At 51.2% G+C, this 21,843-nt stretch overlaps 2 protein-coding genes across 16 annotated transcripts in view; one reads left to right on the top strand and one right to left on the bottom strand.

Moving 5' to 3' along the window:
• The window catches only part of CLCN6 (chloride voltage-gated channel 6), a 39,319-nt gene extending 33,770 nt beyond the window's left edge, over window positions 1-5,549 (bottom strand). For 5 of the 8 annotated variants that reach the window (XM_053575644.1, XM_053575647.1, XM_053575646.1 and 2 more), the window contains exons 1-2: window positions 5,425-5,549; window positions 4,589-4,648 (exon numbers count right to left, since the gene is read on the bottom strand). In XM_053575644.1, the coding sequence (XP_053431619.1) occupies window positions 4,589-4,648; window positions 5,425-5,514 (150 nt within the window). In that variant the 5' untranslated portion in view covers window positions 5,515-5,549. Of the gene's footprint in view, window positions 1-4,588; window positions 4,649-5,424 lie in introns of those variants that run through there. The other 3 variants (XM_053575651.1, XM_053575650.1, XM_053575652.1) reach the window with 2 other exon arrangements.
• A 54-nt stretch (window positions 5,550-5,603) lies between these two features.
• Window positions 5,604-21,831, top strand: MTHFR (methylenetetrahydrofolate reductase). Of its 8 annotated transcripts, none has more exons than XM_053575653.1 (12): window positions 5,604-5,868; window positions 8,856-9,165; window positions 10,901-11,139; window positions 12,186-12,296; window positions 15,514-15,707; window positions 16,665-16,915; window positions 17,109-17,243; window positions 17,457-17,637; window positions 17,875-18,057; window positions 18,851-18,952; window positions 19,841-19,960; window positions 20,292-21,829. In XM_053575653.1, exons 1-12 carry the CDS (start codon window positions 5,604-5,606, stop codon window positions 20,508-20,510), a joined length of 2,310 nt encoding a protein of 769 aa, XP_053431628.1. In that variant the 3' UTR covers window positions 20,511-21,829. The 8 variants fall into 8 exon arrangements, with proteins under 8 accessions (XP_053431628.1, XP_053431635.1, XP_053431634.1 ...); XM_053575660.1 differs by having other exon boundaries at window positions 5,737-5,868; window positions 8,923-9,165; XM_053575659.1 differs by having other exon boundaries at window positions 5,737-5,868; window positions 8,920-9,165.
• The last annotated feature ends 12 nt before the right edge of the window (window positions 21,832-21,843 follow it).

The raw sequence follows: 21,843 nt of genomic DNA, 5'->3' as shown, positions 1-21,843 counted from the left end.
CCCAGAAGAAAAGAAATTTTTTTTTTTTTAAGAAAGAGGAAACACGGGCGGCGTCTGTGGCTCAGGGGGTAGGGCGCCGGCCCCATATACAGAAGGTGGCGGGTTCAAACCCAGCCCCGGCCAAACTGCAACAAAAAAATAGCCGGGCATTGTGGCAGATGCCTGTAGTCCCAGCTACTTGGGAGCCTGAGGCCAGAGAATCGCCTAAGCTCTAGGAGTTGGAGGTTGCTGTGAGCTGTGACGCCACACCACTCTACCAAAGGCGATAAAGTGAGACTCTGTCTCTACAAAAAAAAAACCAAACAAAACAAAGAAAGATGAAACATGATTTTTATTTTTTGAATAACAGTGAGTTTTTGGCTGGGGCTGGGTTTGAACCTGCCACCTCTGGTATATGGGGCCAGCGCCCTACTCCTTTGAGCCACAAGTGCAGCTCAGAAAAAAAAAATTATTTTACCATAAGGACATATATGCACTAGATTGTTTACTGCAGCTCAATTTATTATCACCAAGATGTAACCTAAATGCCCATCAACTCAGGAATGGATTAACAAACTGTGGTATATGTATACCATGAAATACTATTCAGCCATAAAAAGATGGTGACGTCACATATTTTCTATTAACTGGATAGAGTTGAAACACATTCTTTTCAGTAAAGCACCACAAGAATGGAAAAGCAGGCTCGGCACCTATTGCTCAGTGGGTAAGGCGCCACTGGAGTTGGCGGGTTTGAATCCAGCCCGGGCCTGCCAAACAACAATGATAACTGCAACCAAAAAACAGCTGAGTGTTGTGGTAGGTGCCTGTAGTCCCAGCTACTCTGGTGGCTGAGGCAAGAGAAACGCTTAAGCCCAAGACCTTGAGGTTACTGTGAGCTGCGATGCCATAGCACTCTACCCAGGACGACATAGTGAGACTCTTGTCTCAAAAAAAAAATATCCAATGTACTCAATACTAATATGAAGCCAGTAGATGATCTAATTCACGCCCACACTGGAGAAAAATTCATTTCAATTCAAGTTGGGGGGAGGGGAAATTAGGGAGGAGGAGGAGAGGGGAAGGGAGCTTTGAGATGCTCCCACTGAATGGGCACAGCAGGGACTACCTAACAAATCCAAATATTACGATTTGGTTGTTTGTACCCTCACATTAACCTAAAATTAAAAAAAAAAAAAAAGAGGCTTGGTGCCCAGAGCACAGTGGTTATATACATTGTGGCTGGCAGGTTCGAACCAGCCCGGGCCTGCTAAACAACAAAGACAACCAACAAAAAAATAATAGCCGGGCATTGTGGCGGGTGCCTGTAGTCCCAGCTGCTTGGGAGGTTGAGGCAAGAGAATTGCTTAAGCCCAAGAGTTTAAGGTTGCTGTGAGCTGTGATTTCACAGCACTCTACCGAGGATAACATACTGAGACTCTGTCTCAAAAAAAAGGAAATTGCTATTTTCTTTACCATATGCTAATGGTATTGTGTTATGCTAAAAAAAAAAAAAAAAAAAAAGTCCTAATCCTTAGCCGGGCCTTGTGGCGGGCGCCTGTAGTCCCAGCTACTTGGGAGGCTGAGGCAAGAGAATTGCTTAAGCCCAGGAGTTAGAGGTTGCCGTGAGCTGTGTGAGGCCACGGCACTCTACCGAGGGCCATAAAGTGAGACTCTGTCTCTACAAAAAAAAAAAAAAAAAAAAAAAAAAAAAGTCCTAATCCTCCAGATATGCATACTGGATTTTTTTTTTTTTTTTTTGCAGTTTCTGGCTGGGGCTGGGTTTGAACCCGCCACCTCCGGCACATGGGGCCGGCGCCCTACCCCTTTGAGCCACAGGCACTGCCCATACTGGATTATTTATGGGTGAAATGATACGATGTAAAGAATTCCTTCAAAATTACATGGGAAGAGAGAGACAGACATTAAAAGCATAAACAAAACTAGGTTGGGCTTGAGCTGAATGACTGGAACCCGGGTTTTAGTAGAGGACTTTGTCTATTTTTGCATATGTTTGTTTTTTGAGTCAGAGTCTCACTATGTCGCCCTTGGTAGAGTGCTGTGGTGTCATGGCTCACAGCAACCTCAAACTCTTGGGGTTAAGCCATTCTCTTGCCTCAGACTCCCAAGAAGGTAGGACTACAGGCACCCGCTACAACAATAAAAGGTTACAAAAACAAAACAAAACTGTGTGTGTGCTACAGTACAAATCCCAAGGATAACACTAAATTCTAAAGCAAAAGTAAGATGAAATATTAAAAAGAAAATTCGTCTGGGTATGCTATTGTTAGGCATACTGGGTTTTCTAAGTCTAGGTGACATTTAGCGTACATATGATTAATTCTACTTCTTGGATTTAATCCTGAGGGATCAATTAAAGATGGAAAAGAAAGGATGAATGCTCCATACTATGTGGTTCATTTTACAGAATAGTTAGAAGAAATCAAAGATGGAGTAAATAAATCATGGCACAATAAAATACTCCTTCCCTATTTACAAAGATACTACTAGAAAAATAACTAGCAAACAAAAATTATTACAGTGGGTACAGTGCCTCAAACCTGTAATCCCAGCACTTTGGAAGACCAAGGCTGGAGGATCACTTGAGCCCAAGAGTGAGACTGGGTGAGACCCATTTCTAAAAAAAATTTTTTTAATTAGCTGGGCATGGCAATGCATACCTATCGTCTCTGCCACTCAGGAGGCTAAGGCAAGAGGATCATTTTTGTCCAGGAATTGAGGTTGGAGTGAGTTCTGATGATGCCACTGCATTCTTTTTTTTTTTTTTGTAGAGACAGAGTCTCACTTTATCGCCCTCAGTAGAGTGCCATGGCATCACACAGCTCACAGCAACCTCCAACTCCTGGGCTTAAGCGATTCTCTTGCCTCAGCCTCCCGAGTAGCTGGGACTACAGGCGCCCGCCACAACGCCTGGCTATTTTTTGGTTTGCAGTTCAGCCGGGGCCAGGTTTGAACCTGCCACCCTCGGTATATGGGGCCAGCGCCTTACTGACTGAGCCACAGGCGCCGCCCCGATGCCACTGCATTCTTGACCATGCAACAGAGTGAGACCCTGCCCTCAAGAAAAAAAAAAAGTTACAAAGCAGAGGGGGAGCAGGACTGGTTAAAACAATATAATTAGTAGAATCTCGATTTTGTTACTTAAAAAAAGCATGCATGTAAAGATATTTAGTAAGGTGTTATGTAGCTTTCTTTTCACGAGTGGCATTATAGATTTTTCTCTACCTTCCTTTTGTATGTAGTTTAAAAACTTTCTGTCACAACCATGGCTTATTTTTGTAATTTCAAAAGTCATAGAAAAGGGGCAGTGCCTGTGGTTCAGTGGGTAGGGTGCTGGCCCCACTTACCAAGAGTGGCAGGTTCAAACTCAGCCCCGGCCAAACTGCAAACAAACAAACAAACAAAAAAACAGCCGGGTGTTGTGTTGGGTGCCTATAGTCCCAGCTACTTGGGAGGCTGAGGCAAGAGAATTGCCTAAGCCCTGGAGTTGGAGGTTGCTGTGAGCTGAGACACCACAGCACTCTACCCAGGGCGAGAAAGTGAGACTCTGTCTCTACCAAAAAAAAAAAAGTCGGGTGGCGCCTGTGGGTCAGTGAGTAGGGCGCCAGCCCCATATGCCGAGGGTGGCGGGTTCAAACCCGGCCCTGGCCAAACTGCAACAAAAAATAGCCGGGCGTTGTGGTGGGCGCCTGTAGTCCCAGCTGCTCGGGAGGCTGAGGCAAGAGAATTGTGTAAGCCCAAGAGTTAGAGGTTGCTGTTGTGAGCCGTGTGACGCCACGGCACTCTACCCGAGGGCGGTACAGTGAGACTCTGTCTCTACAAAAAAAAAAAAAAAAAAAGTCATAGAAAAGACATGCACTGATTATATGATAAAAAGCTACACGTTAAGTTTCACTCCAGCAGTGGTGGCTTTACAAAAAACACACATATTTAAAGAGTTCCCTACTTGAAACTAGGAACTACCATCAAGAACACTTCAGAGAGAAACTGGGCAGGAAGACAATCATCTGAAAACTAAGCTCTATTAGGAGAGAAGCAAGGCCTCCACGACAAGTTAGGATTGCACACCTGTTACCAGCATACACTGCCAGTGGGTTTTACACTGGGTGGGTAAGTGGTAAAAGCAAACAGCTTAATGGCAAACACATATGCTGTGGTTAAGACGCCACAAATCTATAAATGCATAGACAGTCAGGGGTATCCAATCTTTTTTTTTCCTGTTGCACATTGGAAGAAGAGTTGCCTTGGGCCACACACTAACTACACAAATACTATCAAAAGCTGATGAGCGAAAAAAATGTCAGTGCATAATTTTTTTGATTATCTGACACAGCACAGATAAGCAAAACAAGCCTCAAATAATGTGCATGCACCCCATGGGCTGCAGGTTGGACAGCCCTGCATGAGACAGACTTTGTTTTGGGTTTAAAATGAGAAAAGGGCTTGTTACACAGCCCCTTTCCCAGAAGGAAGTTATCTCTTACCCTCTCACTCCCTGGGACAGTCAAAGAGCATCACAGTGCTTCCACCTGAAGTGACCAGGCCACTCACTACTTTAGTTACCCTAGATAGCACCTAAGCATCTCACCTCATAGTCTTTCCTTGGAAGGATCTCATCCTCCTCCTCCTGTGTTTCTCCAAGGATGGTCTAGAAAAACAGATCCACAGAGGGAGCCCTTTTTAGTGGCTAAGAGTGGAAGGAGGCAGAAGTATTTACTAAAATCAGTTGCTCACTTCTAAATCTGGAGCTATTATCAAATGGGAACAAGATGGCAAAAAATCTTTTGGGGTGGGGGGCCATGCGGGTGAGGATCAGTCATCCAGCTGAGCTCTTCTTTCTATTGATACATTCTCCAAATAACCACTCATCTTCAGGACACTTCCAAAGATGTGCAACGTCAGCTCAAGAGGGGGAAAAATTCACATTCCATCTGACAGTGTGCTGAATTTGAAATTAGAATGGACCTGTCAACTCTGGGGATACAATTCAAATTTTCCCAGAGTGCTTTGCAGTGGAAAGCTGGATTGTCAGTGACTCAGAAAGGGTGAGGAATGGAGTAAGCAAGGGCTGAAGAAACTAAGCTGCGTGATAAGCACAAAATCCTATGAAGGAGCTCATTCTGCAAAACGCTTGTTCCATTCAAAACTCTTTTCAGACGGAAATAAAAGAAAACACAGATGAGATTAATTGAAGCTATCCTGGATTCTACCCCAGATTCCGGGGGTGAGGAGGGCAGGTTATGAGAAAAGGCCGCAGTCTTGGGCATGTAAAGAAGGGCGGAGGCTTCTAGAGCCTACGCTGCGGTCTCCAGGCCGCACCCGCTGCCACCTGCAGGCCTAGCTCGGCCGGCCCCACCCCCGGCAACGCCTCTCGAAGCCCTTAGCAACTGCCCCCTCCCCATCCCTGCCCTGGGCGTTCCTTACCAGCTCCTCCGGGGTGCGGGTCTCATGCTCACCGCAGCAGCAGCAGCAAAACTTACAGCAGCAGCACTGGGAAGCCCTGCATCCCGCCATCTTCCTCCTTTACTGCCGCTCCAGACCCCTCTGCCGACCCCCTCCCACCCAGGATCCGCGCCTCACGTGACTGGCCCTGGGCTGGTCACATGGCCCTCTGGAGCTGGGAGACCGAGACAAGGAGTGGCTGCAGACGGGTGGGGCGACGGCTTACGTCACATGACGGTAACGGAACGGCTTCCAACGAGACCGCTGGGCGCCGCCATATTGGAGGCGGGGCTTCCGCTCGCTCGCTCGGGTATCCGCCCTCTGGGCCCGCCTACCTTAGCAACCTGACTGCTCCGTGCCCCGCCCTCGCGCGCCCCCACAGCTGCGACTGGCCGGCATGCGACCTGAGTCACCGGGTCCCGGAGGGTGAGTGACTGCGAAGCCTGGGGTCGGCGGGGTTGGAGACTCCGAACACCCATCGGGGGCGGGCACTTGCCTGTGGGCGGGAAGCGCTGGAGGCCGACCCGCCCCTCTACTTAGTCGGGGAGGGCTCCCACCTCCTCTGCGCACCCCTCGCGGTATTAGAATAACTCTCAATGGCTGAAACCCACAGGGACCCCCCATTTTCGGCTCTCTGCTTGCATGGAGGAACCCGGGAGATGAGAGGGCCCTGAGCCAGGGATGGTGATCCCGAGCCCCTCCCGCGCGCGACCCAGTGACCTGGTGACTCTCTTCCTGGTCCTCCAGCCACCTGGGTGCCCACGGTTCCAGCCGTTTAAACCTGTCTCCCAGGCCAGCACCTAGAGAATAGTGGTGGGCCGCTGGCACTGCGGTCTTCGTGCCCACTGAGTCCCACTGCGCTGGAGCGTCTGCCAGAACCCTTCGGGGAAGGTGGGCTTAGTATCAAGGTGTTTGGCGCAGTCTGAGTTAAGTGCTCAGTAAATGGCAGAGGGTCATTTTGCGAATGGAGTGACAGCACCTGGCCCCTTGATCCTCAGTGAGTGTTGGTTGCCATTACACTGTGCCAAGCACTGGGCAAACCACAGGCAGGACGCGGGTTTCAGAGAACTGTGGGGGAAGAGGGGACAAACATGTTAACCCACAGTTACAACCCAGAGTGCTGTGGGAGCCCTGCTTAAAATGGATACATAATGGATGTTGGTTAAGAGAAAGCCTAATGGTATGTATGGCACTGGCCTGGTGTGCACTAGGAATGCAGTGTCTTTGAAGAGAGTTTGTAGGTGGTTCAGCCTCCTCCCCGCTCTAGGTTTTGTTCCAGCTGGCAGTTAATGAGGCACTTGGTCCACTGCAGAAGAAAGGCCAGGTGCCTGCTCTTGCCATTATTCCCTGTTTTGCTCCCCACCGCACTCCTCACTGGGAATCTGGAGTTTAGGTCAGAATCGAAGGATTATCCTTATGGGAGAAAGCGTTGGCACAAGGGTTCTTAGTCTGGAATCCATTCTTTGGTCTTGGATGCACCCATGTGTGTTCTGTGTACTTGTGTGTGTTTCAGAGGAGAGAAGCAGTGATTTCATCTGATTCTCAAAAGACAGAGGACTAGGACGCAAGGAAGGTTAAGCCCACCAGTTTAGTGGTGAACATTCCCTGAAAGGAATGAAGCTGACCTGGTCGTTCCTGTGTTGCATCATGTCACACACACCCATTTTCACTGTTGTGCGTTTGCACAAGAGTAGTGTTATCTTTCATTTTTAAGCATTTGTCTTATTTTCTCTACCAAACTGCCAAATGGCACTGTGCCATCTGTTGGCCTGCCTGTGGTTGCCATGGTGCCTCTGCAGAGACTGTGATTACTTTTTTTTTTTTTTTGGTAAGAGATGAGATCTGTCTGTGTTGTTCCAGGCTGACTTTAAACTCCTGGATTCAAGTGATCCTCCCAACTTAGCCTCTGGTATAGCTAGATCACCTTGACTACTGATTTCAGTGGTGTGTGTAAGGAGAGCACCCTACAAGGCTGGCACAGATAGGTCAGTCTGTGTTTTGAGTTGGACATAAATTTGTACCCTTACTGAAGTTGGGTCTGGCTACTTTTGGAACACAGCTAGTTACAAGTTCTAATCCACAACATGGTCTTTTTGGAGTAGTATGAACTCAGGAAAAATTTGACCATGTAGTTAAACTCTCACACCCTTTTTCCTGTACAAAAACTGTTCCAAAGCCGGCGCAGTGGCTCATGCCTGTAATCCTAGCACTCTGGGAAGCCAAGATGGGGTGTATTGCCTGAGTTCAGGAGTTTGAGACCAGCCTGAGCAACAAGACCCCTTCTCTACTAAAAATAGAAAAAATTGGCTTGGCACCTGTAGCACAGTGGTTACGGTGTTAGCCATATACACCGAGGCTGGTGGGTTCGAATCCAGCCTGGGCCAGCTAAAACAACGACAACTGCAACAAAAATAGCCAGGCGCTGTGGCAGGTACCTGTAGTCCCAGCTACTGGGAGGCTGAGGCAAGAGAATCGCTTAAGCCTGGGAGTTTGAGGTTGCTGTGAGTTGTGACACCATGGCACTCTACCAAGGGTGACATAGTAAGACTCTGTCTCAAAAAAAAAGAAAGAAAAGAAAAACTGAGGCAAGAGGATTGCTTGAGCCCAAGAGTTTGAGGTTGCTATGAGCTATAAAAATGCCACAGCACTCTACCCAGGGCAACAAAGTGAACTCTGTCTCAAAAAAAAAAAAAAAAATTATATATATATATATGTATATATACACAATATACATGTATTTAACAAAACAAAAAACTGTTCCAAGTGAACAGGAGATGTTCCAGGCGGGCCAGCCAGAGTGAGCTATTCCTCTGGAGAATGACCCAGTGACCCTGAATATCTGTTGGCCTCATCTCTACCAAACCCTGAGGTCTCAGCTGGCCTGAGTCTCCCCCTCCTTCCATCGTCTGTGCCTCTGATTAGAGTCCCAGCCCTCCCTCCTCCGCCTGGAAGCCTTGCCCCGCCCCCTTGCTCTGCTCAAGCCTCTTCCTTTGTCACAGCTCCGCCCAGTTGTATACACCCACTGGGGAAGGTTTCTCTGTTCCCTCCCCAGTAACTCTGGGTCTGAGCTGACAGAGATGGACCATCGAAAAGCCAAGGTCCTCCCAGCTATGCAACACTGCCCCTCCCTAGGAATGGGGGCCTCCGAGGCCAGCAGCGTGAGATTATCTGTGTCACCTTCCATCAGGTAGCTGTCACCGAGGATCCGTGGGCAGAAGGAGGATGTTTTAGTGCTGGGTGGGGGCTACCTTGCATGCAAGGAGCCCGGCAGCAGAGGAAGGCAAGGCTTTGAGTGAGGCAGCGCAGATAGCTGTGCAGCCTGGAGCCACTGGGCGGGGGCATTGTCACCTTCCCCTTACTGGCCTTCTTCCTTCTTGGAAATGCAGCGTGTCTCACTTGAACCTGCCACTCAGGTGCCTCAATGTGCCTGGGGCTTGGCTGCCTGCCCCCTGATGTCCCCCGCCCCACCCCGTGCAGCAGGAACCCAGCCATGGTGAATGAGGCCAGAGGGAGTGGCGGCTTCAACCTCCGCTCAGAGGGCAGCAGCAGTGGCAGTGAGAACTCCAAAGATAGTTCAAGATGTTCCACACCAGGCCTGGACCTGGAGCGGCATGAGAAACTCCGGGAGAAGATGAGGCGGAGGATGGAATCTGGTGACAAGTGGTATTCCTTGGAATTCTTCCCTCCTCGAACTGCACAGGGAGCTGTCAATCTCATCTCAAGGTAAACTGATGCTAGTTAAGGCGGGGAACGAGTGGGGTGTGGTAGGGGAGTGAACTGTCAGCCCTGCAGCTGGGCTGCCCTTTAACCCGGCAGAAAACGGCAACCAGAGGGGGCGGGAAAGAGAAGGCTGAGTAGGTCATTTGATCTGCAACTTCTCAGCTGTCTGCAACCCCATGCTGGCTATTTTTAGACACACTCTCCAATGGGTTAAAAATGTTGATTCTCTTAAACTTGTTAATGGGTTAAAAATGTTGATTCTCTTTAACTTGTTGTTTGGCGGAACTTGGGGCTAGAGATCACAAGTACAGTTTAGGAAGCCACAAAGCAGTGAGAATGTTAGAGAATGTTTTCAGCAAGTTAGGAATTTGGATTATACCCCTTAAGATCTAGAAATGCCAACTGAATTACATTAGCATTGCAGTTATTTTTTTTTTTTTTTGAGACAGAGTCTCACTATGTCACCCTTGGTAGAGTGCTATGGCGTCACAGCTCACAGCAACCTCAAACTCTTGGGCTTAAGCAATTCTCTTGCCTCAGTCTCCCAAGTAGCTAGGACTACAGGCATCCACCACAAAGCCTGGCTATTTTTTGGTTGTAGTTGTCATTGTTGTTTGGCAGGCCCGGGCTGGGTTCGAACCCACTAGCTCCAGTATATGTGGCTGGTGCCCTAGCTGCTGAGCTACAGGCACCAAGCCATGCAGTTATTTTTTAAAGTTTATGCCTTTACCTTTTGCTCTTCACACGTGTTGCTCCCAAGTTTTTGGTTTTTATTCTTTATTTTTTTTTTTTTTTTTTTGAGACAGTCTCACTTTGTCACCCTCACTAGAGAGCCGTGGCGTTATAGCTCCCAGCAACCTCAAACTCTTGGGTTTAAGCAATCCTCTTGCCTCAGCCTCTCAAGTAGCTGGGACTACAGGCATCCACCACAACATCCAACTATTTTTAGAGATAGGGTCTCACTTTTGCTCAGGCTGGTCTTGAACTTCTGAGTTCAGACAATCCACCCGCCTCGGCCTCCTAGAGTGCTAGGATTACAGGCATGAGCACGGACCAGGCACCGTTTTGAAGTTGAAAGACACAAGGTCTGTGTTTACATAAACCGTTATAACTTGTAGATACTCCCTGCCTGTCCAAGCTTTTGAGTCTTGTTCAGGAACTTGGCCTTGGGCTGCTGCCAAGGCTGGGAGGCCACAGGAGAGGCATTTGTATCTGCTGACCCTCCCTTTCCTGTTCCTGGAATGAGACTGTCAGAGAAGAAATCACTCTGAGTAATTTCCCTAACCCTCAACCATGACCACATCTTAACTCTCCTGAAATAATAACTGCAAGAACTGTGAAAAGTCTTAAGCGCTGCTCTCATCCCAGGTGGTGGAGTCGCTGTTGTTTATTACTCCTATAGTAATGGCGATCATAATAGCACTTCACGCTTACGGCGTCTTCTGTGTGTGCCAGGCACCGTTCCAAGTGCTAAGGAGCCAGCTATCATCATATTCTCATGGTGTTATTGTGAAGTAGGTACTGCAATCTGCCACATTTTATAAACGACACCGAGTTCAGAGAGATTAAGTAATTTACCCAGGATCCCATAGCTGTAGGAAGCAAAGCCAGGATATGAAGGCAGGTTGGTTTGACTCTGACTTCCATGTCATGCTTCCCTAACTCCTGGGCCCCCGGGGAAGGTGGTGGAGGGTGGTGTTTCCCCTGGAACCTGTCTTCAGAAAGAAATCCCCTGCAGATTTGACCGGATGGCGGCAGGGGGCCCCCTCTTCATAGATGTGACCTGGCACCCAGCAGGGGACCCTGGCTCAGACAAGGAGACTTCTTCCATGATGATTGCCAGCACCGCTGTGAACTACTGTGGCCTGGAAACCATCCTGCACATGACCTGCTGCTGTCAGAGCCAGGAGGAGATCACGGGCCATCTGCACAAAGCCAAGCAGCTGGGTCTGAAGAACATCCTGGCCCTGAGGGGAGGTGTGGAGCCAGCACTCCCCTAGGTTCTGGGTTCTGGCTTTCCCAAGGCCTCTCCTGTCCCTGGAATGGTCCTTTGCTTTTCCTGGGGTCCCATGCTGAGCATGGTCCTATCCCTGCCAGTAGCATCAGGAGGCATTGTGGGTAGTGAGCCACTCCACAGAGGTAGCCGTCTCTGCCACCTCTTGACCCTGCTGCAGGAGTTCAGTCAGGAGTGCAGTCAGTGCCTGATAACCTTCTACCCTGGCTGCACCCAGCACTTGGCCAATCGGAGTGTAGCTCTGGCTTTTGTCCAGGAGTGAGAATAGCTGGTTCCTGCCATCATTGGGCCACCTAAGAGTGGGAACAGGGAGCGTGATGGGTGGGATGTTGTGGCCTCATACTCCCCAGCAGAAGACCAGTTCTCATTTGAGCTGAGCAGAAAATTATCCTGGGAGGCAGGAGCTCCATAGCCATGGGAGAGCAAGGAACATGGATGAGCCAGGGTGCTGAGTATGCCCTGTTGTGTTTGGGGAAGAGATCCCAAACCCTCCAGACTCAGTGAGGAGCAGCAGCCATGTCCTGTCCCACTCCCACGCAGGGCCACACAATCTGCACGCAGTAAACACTTGGTGGAGGGCTGCCTTCTTCCCTCCCGCTATTTACAAATTGTTGGGCTAGGAAAAGAAGAGCCAAACTTAAATAATATGAAGTCCCTGCCATCCAGGGACTCACAGTTCTCAGTGTAGGTGTAGGTAGAGGAAGCAAAAAGGCTTTCTGTTGGGCCGCGCCTGTGGCTCAGTGGGTAGGGCGCCGGCCCCATATACGGAGTGTGGCAGGTTCGAACCCAGCCCCGGCCAAACAGCAACAAAAAAATAGCCGGGCATTGGGGCAGGCGCCTGTAATCTCAGCTACTCAGGAGGCTGAGACAAGAGAATCACCTAAGCCCAGGAGTTGGAGATTGCTGTGAGCTGTGACGCCATGGCACTCTACTGAGGGTGACAAAGTGAGACTCTGTCTCTAAAAAAAAAAAAAAGGCTTTCTGTGACTGGCCTCCACCAACCCCATAGACCCCACAGGTGACCAGTGGGAAGAGAAGGAAGGAGGCTTCAGCTATGCGGTGGACCTGGTGAAACACATCCGAAATGAGTTTGGTGACTACTTTGACATCTGTGTGGCAGGTGAGTGGCTGGAGCATCCCGGTGGGGTACGAAGGGGAGGGGAAGGGCTGAGATGCCCAGAGAGCTTCCAGTATTCGGTTTGGGACACGGCAGTCAAGCTCACCCATGGGCCTGAGCCTGTGCTGGGTGACGGATGTGCACAGGTGGATCACATGATGTTCTTGTTCGCATTCTGTCACCCACGGCCTTCCCAGGGCTGCCACCTGCCACTGCCCCTTCAGTTTTTATTCCTCTGCCTTGCCATGCTCATAGCCTGCTTCCCAGCCCTGTTCTTTTCTTTAAAACAAAAGATGGATATTTATTAAGAGGACTCCAGGGGGCAGGGAACCCAAGGTCAGGAAATGGCCTCGGAGCTCACAAGGAACCGGAAGCATCAGAAGCCAGTGCCCGGCCTCATTCTCTCTGGGGACTCTGTGTCCCCCATGCACACTTCCTGCTGCACATCTGTTCCACGTGTCCTCCAGTAGACCTGATGTCTGTGTTCTCCCATACACACGACCTGCTCTTGGGTACCCATGGCGTCAGTTCCAGCCAGTAGCCCCAACAGGTCTCAGTGTCCATTCCAAATTCCCAAGAGAAAGAATTGGGTTGGTTCAACTCTGGTTCCATTGGCTACAGCCAGGAGGCCAGGTTCACCTGGAAGAGACAGATAAAGTGGACTTCCCTCCTACTCTTGATGCTGAAAGCTGGAATTGGACCTTTAGTTTCTCAGACAAGGCTCAGGTATGGTGAGGCAGTGTGTGCTAGGCACACAGGAATCCCTAGATTGACTTGGCACATCTTCTAGGAATCAATTTTTCTCAATTTTGGGGGGGAAATCCTGTCATTTTTATTTTAAAACAACCATGGGGGCTGCGCACAGTGGCTCATGCCTGTATTCCTGACACCTTGGGAGGCCAAGGCAGGAGGATCACTTGAAGCTAAGAGTCAGAGACCAGCCTGAGCAAGAGCTCATCTCTTAGCCAGGCATTGTGGTGGGCACCTATAGTCCCAGCTACTCAGGAGGATGAAACAGGAGGATCAATTGTGTCCAGGAATTTGAGGCTACAGTGATCTACGGTGAAACCACTGCATTCTAGCTGGGCAGCAGAGAAAGACCCTGTCTTAAAATAATAATAATAAAAGCATGCTACATTATGAAGTAGCATCTCAAGTGATCTGAAATTTAAAAAAAAATTTAAAAACCATGTGGCCTCAAGAAAATCACTTGTTTTGGGTGACTTAGTCCCCAGCCCTCCATCTACATGTCCACTCTTCTGTCAACAGGGTGTTGAAGTGCTAAGTCTGGGAAGCACTGATTAGGGGTCAGGAACAGAACAGGTACTTCCCACTGTGCAAACTGTCATCACTTGTATTGGCCATAATACGGTTGGTTGATCAGGGGATTTGCCCATGTGTGCCAGAGATGGGTGCTAGGTGATCATGATCTGAGCAAGTGAAGCTGTGAGCTCACAGTTGTGAATAGTTTTGTGCTTATCATAAAGTGGGTAATAGAAGATCAATGGATTGGAAAGTACCATGCTCGTCATGATAAAGAACATCATAATAAACTGAGAAAAATCCAGGGGTATTCCATGCTAGCTAGATTTGTTTGGTGGTGCTTAGGTTTATAGCTACACAGTTTTAGCCATTAAAAATCTTCTTTGTGTGGGCAGCGCCTGTGGCTCAGTGAGGGCACCAGTCCCATATACCGAGGGTGGCGGGTTCAAACCCGGCCCCAGCCAAACTGCAAACAAACAAAAAAATAGCTGGGCGTTGTGGTGGGCGCCTGTAGTCCCAGCTGCTCGGGAGGCTGAGGCAAGAGAATCGCCTAAGCCCAGGAGTTGGAGGTTGCTGTGAGCTGTGTGACACTACGGCACTCTACCCAGGGCAATAAAGTGAGACTCTGTCTCTACAAAAAAAAAAAACAAAAAACTTCTTCATGCTGTGGCTCAAAGGAGTAGGGCGCTGGCCCCATATAACAGAGGTGGCAGGTTCAAACCCGGCCCCAGCCAAAAACTGCAAAAACAAAAAACTTCTTTGCGTTGTGGCAGGCGCCTATGGTCCCAGCTACTTGGGAGGGTGAGGCAAGAGGATCGCTTGAGCCTAAGAATTTGAGGTTGCTGTTGCTTTGGCGACAAAGTAACACTCTGTATCCCCCCCCAAAAAAAGCTTCTTTGTTTCTAAAGTTCCTACTGGAAAAATACCTTTATTATTGAAAGTGTAAAATTCTGGTGCTTAATCCTCCTTATGCTTTCAAACAACAGTTTTTATATCCGTTTGTGATGACTCAGGGTTTCTTAAGAACAAAACTGCCTTATCAAGCAAAGCAGCCTAGCTTCCCGACAGCCCAGGTCTCACGTCTGCCCCCACCTGGCCCAGGGTCCTGCCCTGGGAGTGGGCTGTGGAAGCCCGAGCCGTCCCTCTGTGGTCTTCCTGCTTTCCTGGCCTGGATAGGCTGCCAGTAAGCTTGTTGTTCAGGAAAGTCACATGGTTCACAGAGCCGGCTCCCACCTCCCAGTAGTTCTGGAATCCCGTCTTCGGCATCCCCAACACTTGGCCATCCACCCTGATGTTTTTAGACTCCACAAGCTTGTTATCTTGTGGGGTTGCTCACTCCACTGCTAGGCCGCCCTCTAGAATGGATGCTGGCTGTGCTGTCAAAGGCAATGCAGAACAGACTGATGAGAAACTGCACCAGCATGAACCCTCCACGACAGACCTCTGGACACGTGAAAGGAGTTGGCTGTGGCCTCTCTGTTCATCTCCTCAAGCAAAAGATCATTTTCTTCCATTGTTCCTCGTGTTAACTGGAGGAACAATGTGTTAACTTGGACCCCTGAGTAATTTTAATGTTACAAGAAAAACAGTGTTTTCATCTGGCACCCAGATCAAGCCCAGCACCCTAAGTGTTCCCTGACCAGTGTGAACTGTAGCATTTTCTTGTTTTCACGGCCACCAAGCGCAGGCCTGATGTGCTTGACTGGCTGAGGCAGAACAGCGTGGAAAGTTTGGAACAGTCCACTCCCACCCTTGGGAGGGCGGCTGCCCTCCTACAAGGGCCATCTCTCGGGTCGGAGCACGTCGTGTGTGAGCCCAGCCATCCACCGTGTCAGCTCTGTCCGTGCTGTGCTGCTGGCAGGTGTGAGTCCAGAACCCTGAGGCAGAGGACTCTCTGTCCCCAGGCTCTCTAGTCTCTTCAGCACTCCCCTCTCCCGACTGTCATCCTTGTTGGCAGGTTACCCCAAAGGCCATCCTGAAGCAGAGAGCTTTGAGGCTGACCTGAAGCACTTGAAGGAGAAGGTATCTGCAGGGGCCGATTTCATTATCACCCAGCTTTTCTTTGAGACTGACACGTTCCTCCACTTTGTGAAGGCTTGTACCCATGTGGGCATCACCTGCCCCATCCTCCCCGGGATCTTTCCCATTCAGGTGAGGGGCACAGGAGGGCTCATGTACCCCTCAGGGTAGGCTCTGGGGATGAAGTGCTTACGCGAAACTGTTTCTTTGCTGCTTATCAGATGTCCAGGCAGGCAGGTGCCCCTGTCTTGCACAGCATTAGAGTAACCACGTGGTTACCTCTAATTTTCTCCAGAAAACAGGAATCATTGCGGGGCTTCTTGTACTTTGACCTATTGACAAGTGTCACTAAAAGGGATTATAGGTCTCATAAATTTGGATGAAATCAATGTTTCCTAACCTTGGCTGTCATCAGAATCACTTGAGAAGCTTTTTCAAAAAACATTCTGGCTCAGCGCCTATAGCTCAAGTGGCTTTGGCGCCAGCCACATACACCAGAGCTGGCGGGTTCAAATCCACCCTGAGCCTGCCAAACACTGACAACTGCAACCAAAAATAGCTGGGCGTTGTGGCAGGCGCCTGTAGTCCCAGCTACTTGGGAGGCTGAGGCAAGAGAATTGCTTAAGCCCAGGAACTGGAAGATGCTGTGAGCTGTGCCACCATGGCACTCTACCAAGGGCGATAGCTTGAGGCTCCGTCTCAAAAAAGATTTCTGGGTCCTACCCCTTGAAGTTCTCATTCAGTATATCTGAGATGGGGTTTTGTATTTACTTCTTGAGTTTGGCTGGTGATCATCATTGTGATGATCAGTGAGTATTGGGAACAAGTGGGTTAGATGATAACCATGTCACCAGTAGAAACACTTAGCCTGACACTTTCTTAGCCTAATGGCAGGAGAGCTCACGGGAAGGTGCTTTGCTCTGCAAGGGTGGGCATAGCCGGACAGCCCAAGCATGCCCGTGCAGTATGACTGACCTCCCTGAGTCCTCCTACATGGCACTACAGCTAGCTAGGAGGTCTGATGGAGGAAGGAGAGGGTGGAAGACGGCTGGCAGATGACCCCACGCCCCCCCCCCATGTCTTGGACAGGGCTATCACTCCCTTCGGCAGCTTGTGAAGCTGTCCAAGCTGGAGGTGCCACAGAAGATCAAGGATGTGATTGAGCCAATCAAAGACAACGATGCTGCCATCCGTAACTATGGCATCGAGCTGGCTGTGAGCCTGTGCCAGGAGCTTCTGGCCAGCGGCTTGGTGCCAGGCCTCCACTTCTACACCCTCAACCGAGAGATGGCTACCACGGAGGTGCTGAAGCGCCTTGGCATGTGGACTGAGGACCCCAGGTAAGGATGGTGGCCCAGGGGACCCCAGAAGAAAGTCCACGCACAGCTCCAGATGCAGAGCTCGCCCCCGCCCCAGTGGCACAGAGGGGACACCAAGGGCTGTAGTCTTGGAGGGAGTCAGATGGGAGAACCCAGGCTCAGCATGGCTCCCTTCCTTCTGGCCAATCCCTTATCTGTCTCCATCCTCACCCAGGCGTCCCTTGCCCTGGGCTGTCAGTGCCCACCCCAAGCGCCGGGAAGAAGATGTACGTCCCATCTTCTGGGCCTCCAGGCCAAAGAGTTACATCTACCGAACCCAGGAGTGGGATGAGTTCCCCAATGGCCGCTGGTGAGGGCCCACACACACATTCCTTGCAAACACACTATAGTTCTTGGGAGGAAAGGGTAGGAGTTTGTGTGCTTGTGGTCAAGCCTGGGGTGAGGGTGGGGTGGTCAGAGCAGGATTTATAAGACTGGCTGCCTAGGTGTGTGGTGACAAAGGCTGTCTGCCAGAATCCCAAAGTCAAGAGTATACCCTAACCTCTGGTACTTCCTCTGCCAGGGGCAATTCTTCCTCCCCAGCCTTTGGGGAGCTGAAGGACTACTACCTCTTCTACCTGAAAAGCAAGTCCCCCAAGGAGGAGTTGCTAAAGATGTGGGGGGAAGAGCTGACCAGTGAAGAAAGTGTCTTTGATGTCTTTGTCCACTACCTCTCGGGAGAGCCAAACCAGAATGGCCATAAAGTGAGTGGTGATGGGCTGGGGTCCCTGGTCCTGACCACTCTACAGCCATGGGCCAGGCTGTGGGACCATAACTCCCCCACCCCAAGTCTCCTGCTCAGCCAAGGGAGGGGGCTGCGTGTGGAATTCCCCACCTGGAATGGGCTTATGGAGGCAGAGTCTCTGATGGGGACTGTGGGAAGTGGGACCCATGGTGCTGGATCTGATCATGACCCCAACCCAGCTTCCCATCTCCTGCAGGTGACATGCTTGCCCTGGAACGATGAACCGTTGGCAGCCGAGACCAGCCTGATGAAGGAGGAGCTGCTCCGAGTGAACCGGCAGGGCATCCTCACCATCAACTCCCAGCCCAACATCAACGGCAGGCCGTCCTCCGACCCCGTTGTGGGCTGGGGCCCCAGTGGGGGCTACGTCTTTCAGAAGGTGTGGTGGGGATGCATAGCGCTACCCTGCCTTGGCTCGCACCCAGGGGTTTCCCAGAGATTGAGACAGAGCAGCCTTTCTTTCTTGGCCTCCTAATTTTGCATTAACAAGGGACCAGAGTAGACAGGAGTTCATGCTTTGATTCAGGCAGACCTAGGTAGGCAGGTTTTCTCTTCAGTAAAATGAGCCATAACTCACGTTCTGGGGCTGAAACCGTGTGCAAAGGTCTTGGCACCTGGGAGGAACATAGGGAGCACTCACTGACTGCAGCTGTTGTCAGCATCCTGAGTTGAAACCCCCGCCCCCAAGAGCTATTAACATCGCATGGTGAACTAAAGCCCAGGTACCAGGCCTGCTGTCTTCTGTCACGGTAGCCACCTGGAGCCTGCTTTCCTCATCCAGAGATAACAGTGCCAGCCCTGCAGTGTTGTGAGCATTACAGCAAATGATTTAAGTAATCCCGGCTTAATCCCTAGTAGACCCTGGTGCTAGTGATGTCAGTGTCTCTGTCATCATCCAGTCTCTGGAGAGGGCAGAATGTGCTGTGATCTCTCCTATGCCTTAGCTTGTCACAAACAGACCAGGTGCCTCTTCTCCGTGGAACCTTCCCCAAGTGGCAGGGAGATGGGTGGCAGCAGTCCCTCACTGCTGTCCAGAAGTGTCACGCTCCTGCTGCCCTCAGCCCTTATGTTATTGTACTTGATCCGTGTGGCCTCCACTAGTCCCTGTTTCGTGTCTCTGAAAGGGCGTGTGGCAAGGAAGCAGCTGACATGCCAGGCACTGTCTCCCACAGGCCTACTTAGAGTTCTTCACTTCCCGGGAGACAGCGGAAGCGCTTCTGCAAGTGCTGAAGAAGTACGGGCAGCGGGTTAATTACCACATTGTGGATGTGAAGGTAGGATAGCCCCTAGGTGGGCCAGCTCCCACTAGGCCAGCCCCAGGCAGGCCAGTCATCAGATAGGCTGCTCTAGGCAGGCCAGCTGCAGGCCTGCAAGGCCCCGCATCTTGGCCCCAGGCCAGGAACTGTGCGAGACTCAGACACAGACAAAACCAGGCACTGCTCTCAGAGCACCCAGCCTACCAAGGGAGACAGATGGATGATCACCAGCCAGCATAAAGAGGAAGTTCACGTTCAGTATGACAAGCTGTAGAGTCCAGAAGTGGGATAGCTAACGTGGGAGACCAGGGGAGACTTCTTGGAGGAGTCGCGCATGGTCTGAATCTTTAAGGACAGAGAGGAACTGGCCAACAGGGAGAAGGGCACTCTTGGGAAGGGGCAGGGGACATGCAGGGCATCAGGCCACAAGTCTGCAAAGAAACTGGGAAGTCCAGGATTGTTGAGGAGGGGCTAGCAGGTCTACCGGGGCCTTGATCGTCCTGCTTAGAATTTATATTTTCCTTAAGGGCGAGGGGAGCCTTTCTCCAATAGTGGGGTATCTTGGTTCTGTACATTTTAGGCATATCGCAGTAGATGGCTGTGCAGATGCTAGGGCCAGGGGAGGCCAGTGAAGACGCCCTGGTGCTAACCTAGGCCTTGCCATGGGCTAGACAGGAGGGAATGGATCAGAGAGTTGAATTAACTGGATGTGGGGCAGATGGGAGCGCACTGGGGAGCACCCTGGAGGACCTCTGGGTCCCAGCTTGTGGGCTGAAAAGGTACAGCAGTGGGGGTCACAGGTAGACAGTCCCGAGCCTAGATGGTGCCAGGGAGCTGAGGCTCTCCAGGCACGAAGGGACTGTCCTTAGCTCCAGTCTGCTCTTACCCTTGCCCCATGCCCCCCAGGGTGAAAACATCACCAATGCCCCAGAGCTGCAGCCCAATGCCGTCACTTGGGGCATCTTCCCTGGACGAGAGATCATCCAGCCCACAGTAGTGGATCCCGTCAGCTTCATGTTCTGGAAGGTAAGAAGCTGAGTGCTAGCCTGCTCCAGCCACCTTGAAAACCCAGCCCAGACATAAAGTGTGGCTAGGTTCCAGGTGTGTGGCTAAAGGCCACAACTCCAGGGCCAGGGACTCAGCACTCCAGGCAAGGGCTGCTCTGACTCACCAGGCTCAGTGTTGACAAGCCATGTTTGTTTCCCAGCTGGGTGAGAAGTAGCCCTGGCAGGAGGCCTTGTATTATTCCTGGACACGTCCTGCTGGGTAGCACAGGGCCCTGGGAATGGTGAGCACATGGAGCCTGACCCAAGGGCAGCCTTATTGACCTTGCCTCCGTGTGCATGTGTGTGTGCAGGACGAGGCCTTCGCCCTGTGGATTGAGCAGTGGGGCAAGCTGTACAATGACGAGTCCCCGTCCCGCATGATCATCCAGCACATCCATGACAACTACTTCCTGGTCAACCTGGTGGACAATGAGTTCCCGCTGGACAGCTGCCTGTGGCAGGTGGTAGAAGATGCACTTGAGCTTCTCAGCAGGCCCAGCCAGAGTGAGAGGGAGGTGGAGGCTTCATGACCCTGTGTCCTGATGTCCCGAGCTGGGGGACGCTTGTGTCCCACCTTCCTTCTCCCAGTCCTGGGTCTCCCCGGAACCTACTCTCCTCCGTCTGCCTGAGCCCTGACCTCCACTGCCTGATGTGAAGATGGCAGCGACACTACTGTGATGTCCCCAGGCTCTGGCTGGATCTCGGTCGGCCCCACACAGGAGCCAGGTGCTCCCTGCCCCAGCTGGAGTGTGTGCTATTTCGGTTGTTCACCTTCCCCCTGCGGAGGACCACAGTGGGGAGCGTGGCTCCCTCCCTGAGGAGAGAGGAGACTGGCGGTTGCCAGCTGAGCGCTTGAACCAAGGCAACCTCTAGGATCCAGCCTGGCATGCCCAGTGAACTTGCACTTGGGGTCCATGGAATGCTGGAAGAGCACATGGGGGCAGTGGGCGTTGGTGTCATTGTAGAAGATACATGGCAAAGTGAAGGGGCCGCACCCCCTCACCCCAGATGTTGGCAGCCAGGCCCAACCTACTTGTGACTGACGGGGCAAACCACTGTTCTGCCTACCCACATGGCCGTCCACAGCACCAGGCCCCTGGATGGGCCTCGGGCTGACACCTAATAATCAGGTGTTTCTTAATATTCTCCCAGAGAGCTCAGCTGGGTTCTTCCCCTTTCTACAATGCTGCTTTTTGGAATAGTTGTCTCTATATTCTGTGGCTCCAGAGAAAAGGTGCCCTTCTGAGGGTTGAAGTAGTCTGACTCCCTGAGCATGGTGGCAGCCTTAGCCTGCCCTTCTTGCCCCTGGCCACGATGGCTTTGTCTGCCCATTAACTGTCAAGGGCAAAGATGAGGCTCACCTAAGCAGAGGCCCTGGTGCTGCCTGGGGCTATGCAGCAGCCACGCTTCTGGCTTAATTTTTTTTTTTTAATTATTATTTATTTTGCAGTGTTTGGCCGGGGCTGGGTTTGAACCCGCCACCTCGGGCACATGGGGCTGGCACCCTACCCCTTTGAGCCACAGGTGCCGCCCCTTCTGGCTTATTGTTGATGTAGGCCGTCCCCAGGCCAGCTGCCCTTTCCCCTCTACTCTTCCTGTCCCAGAGGCTGTCTGCTGGCACTGCTCCCAAGGGCAGTGACTGGCAGATCCAGACAGGCCGTCCCCTGGCCTGGATCACTAGCTCATGAATGGGGGTGGGGGTCCCGGAGCAGCCTGATGACAATTGTGGGACCTCTTCACCCTTTCCTGGCCTTTCGGAGAAACTGAGCAAGAGAAACAACTAGGACTGAGGAGGCATTATTGTCCTTTAGAGCTCCTTGAGCTGTCTGTCATCGTACTCCCCAGGCGTGTGGGGCACAGTTC

This window comes from Nycticebus coucang, chromosome 22 (genome assembly GCF_027406575.1).
Source record: "Nycticebus coucang isolate mNycCou1 chromosome 22, mNycCou1.pri, whole genome shotgun sequence".
In the NCBI taxonomy this organism is placed as follows: domain Eukaryota; kingdom Metazoa; phylum Chordata; class Mammalia; order Primates; family Lorisidae; genus Nycticebus; species Nycticebus coucang.
The sequence above is the reverse complement of the archived record's forward strand: the minus strand, read 5'-3'. Positions and strand labels throughout refer to the sequence as shown.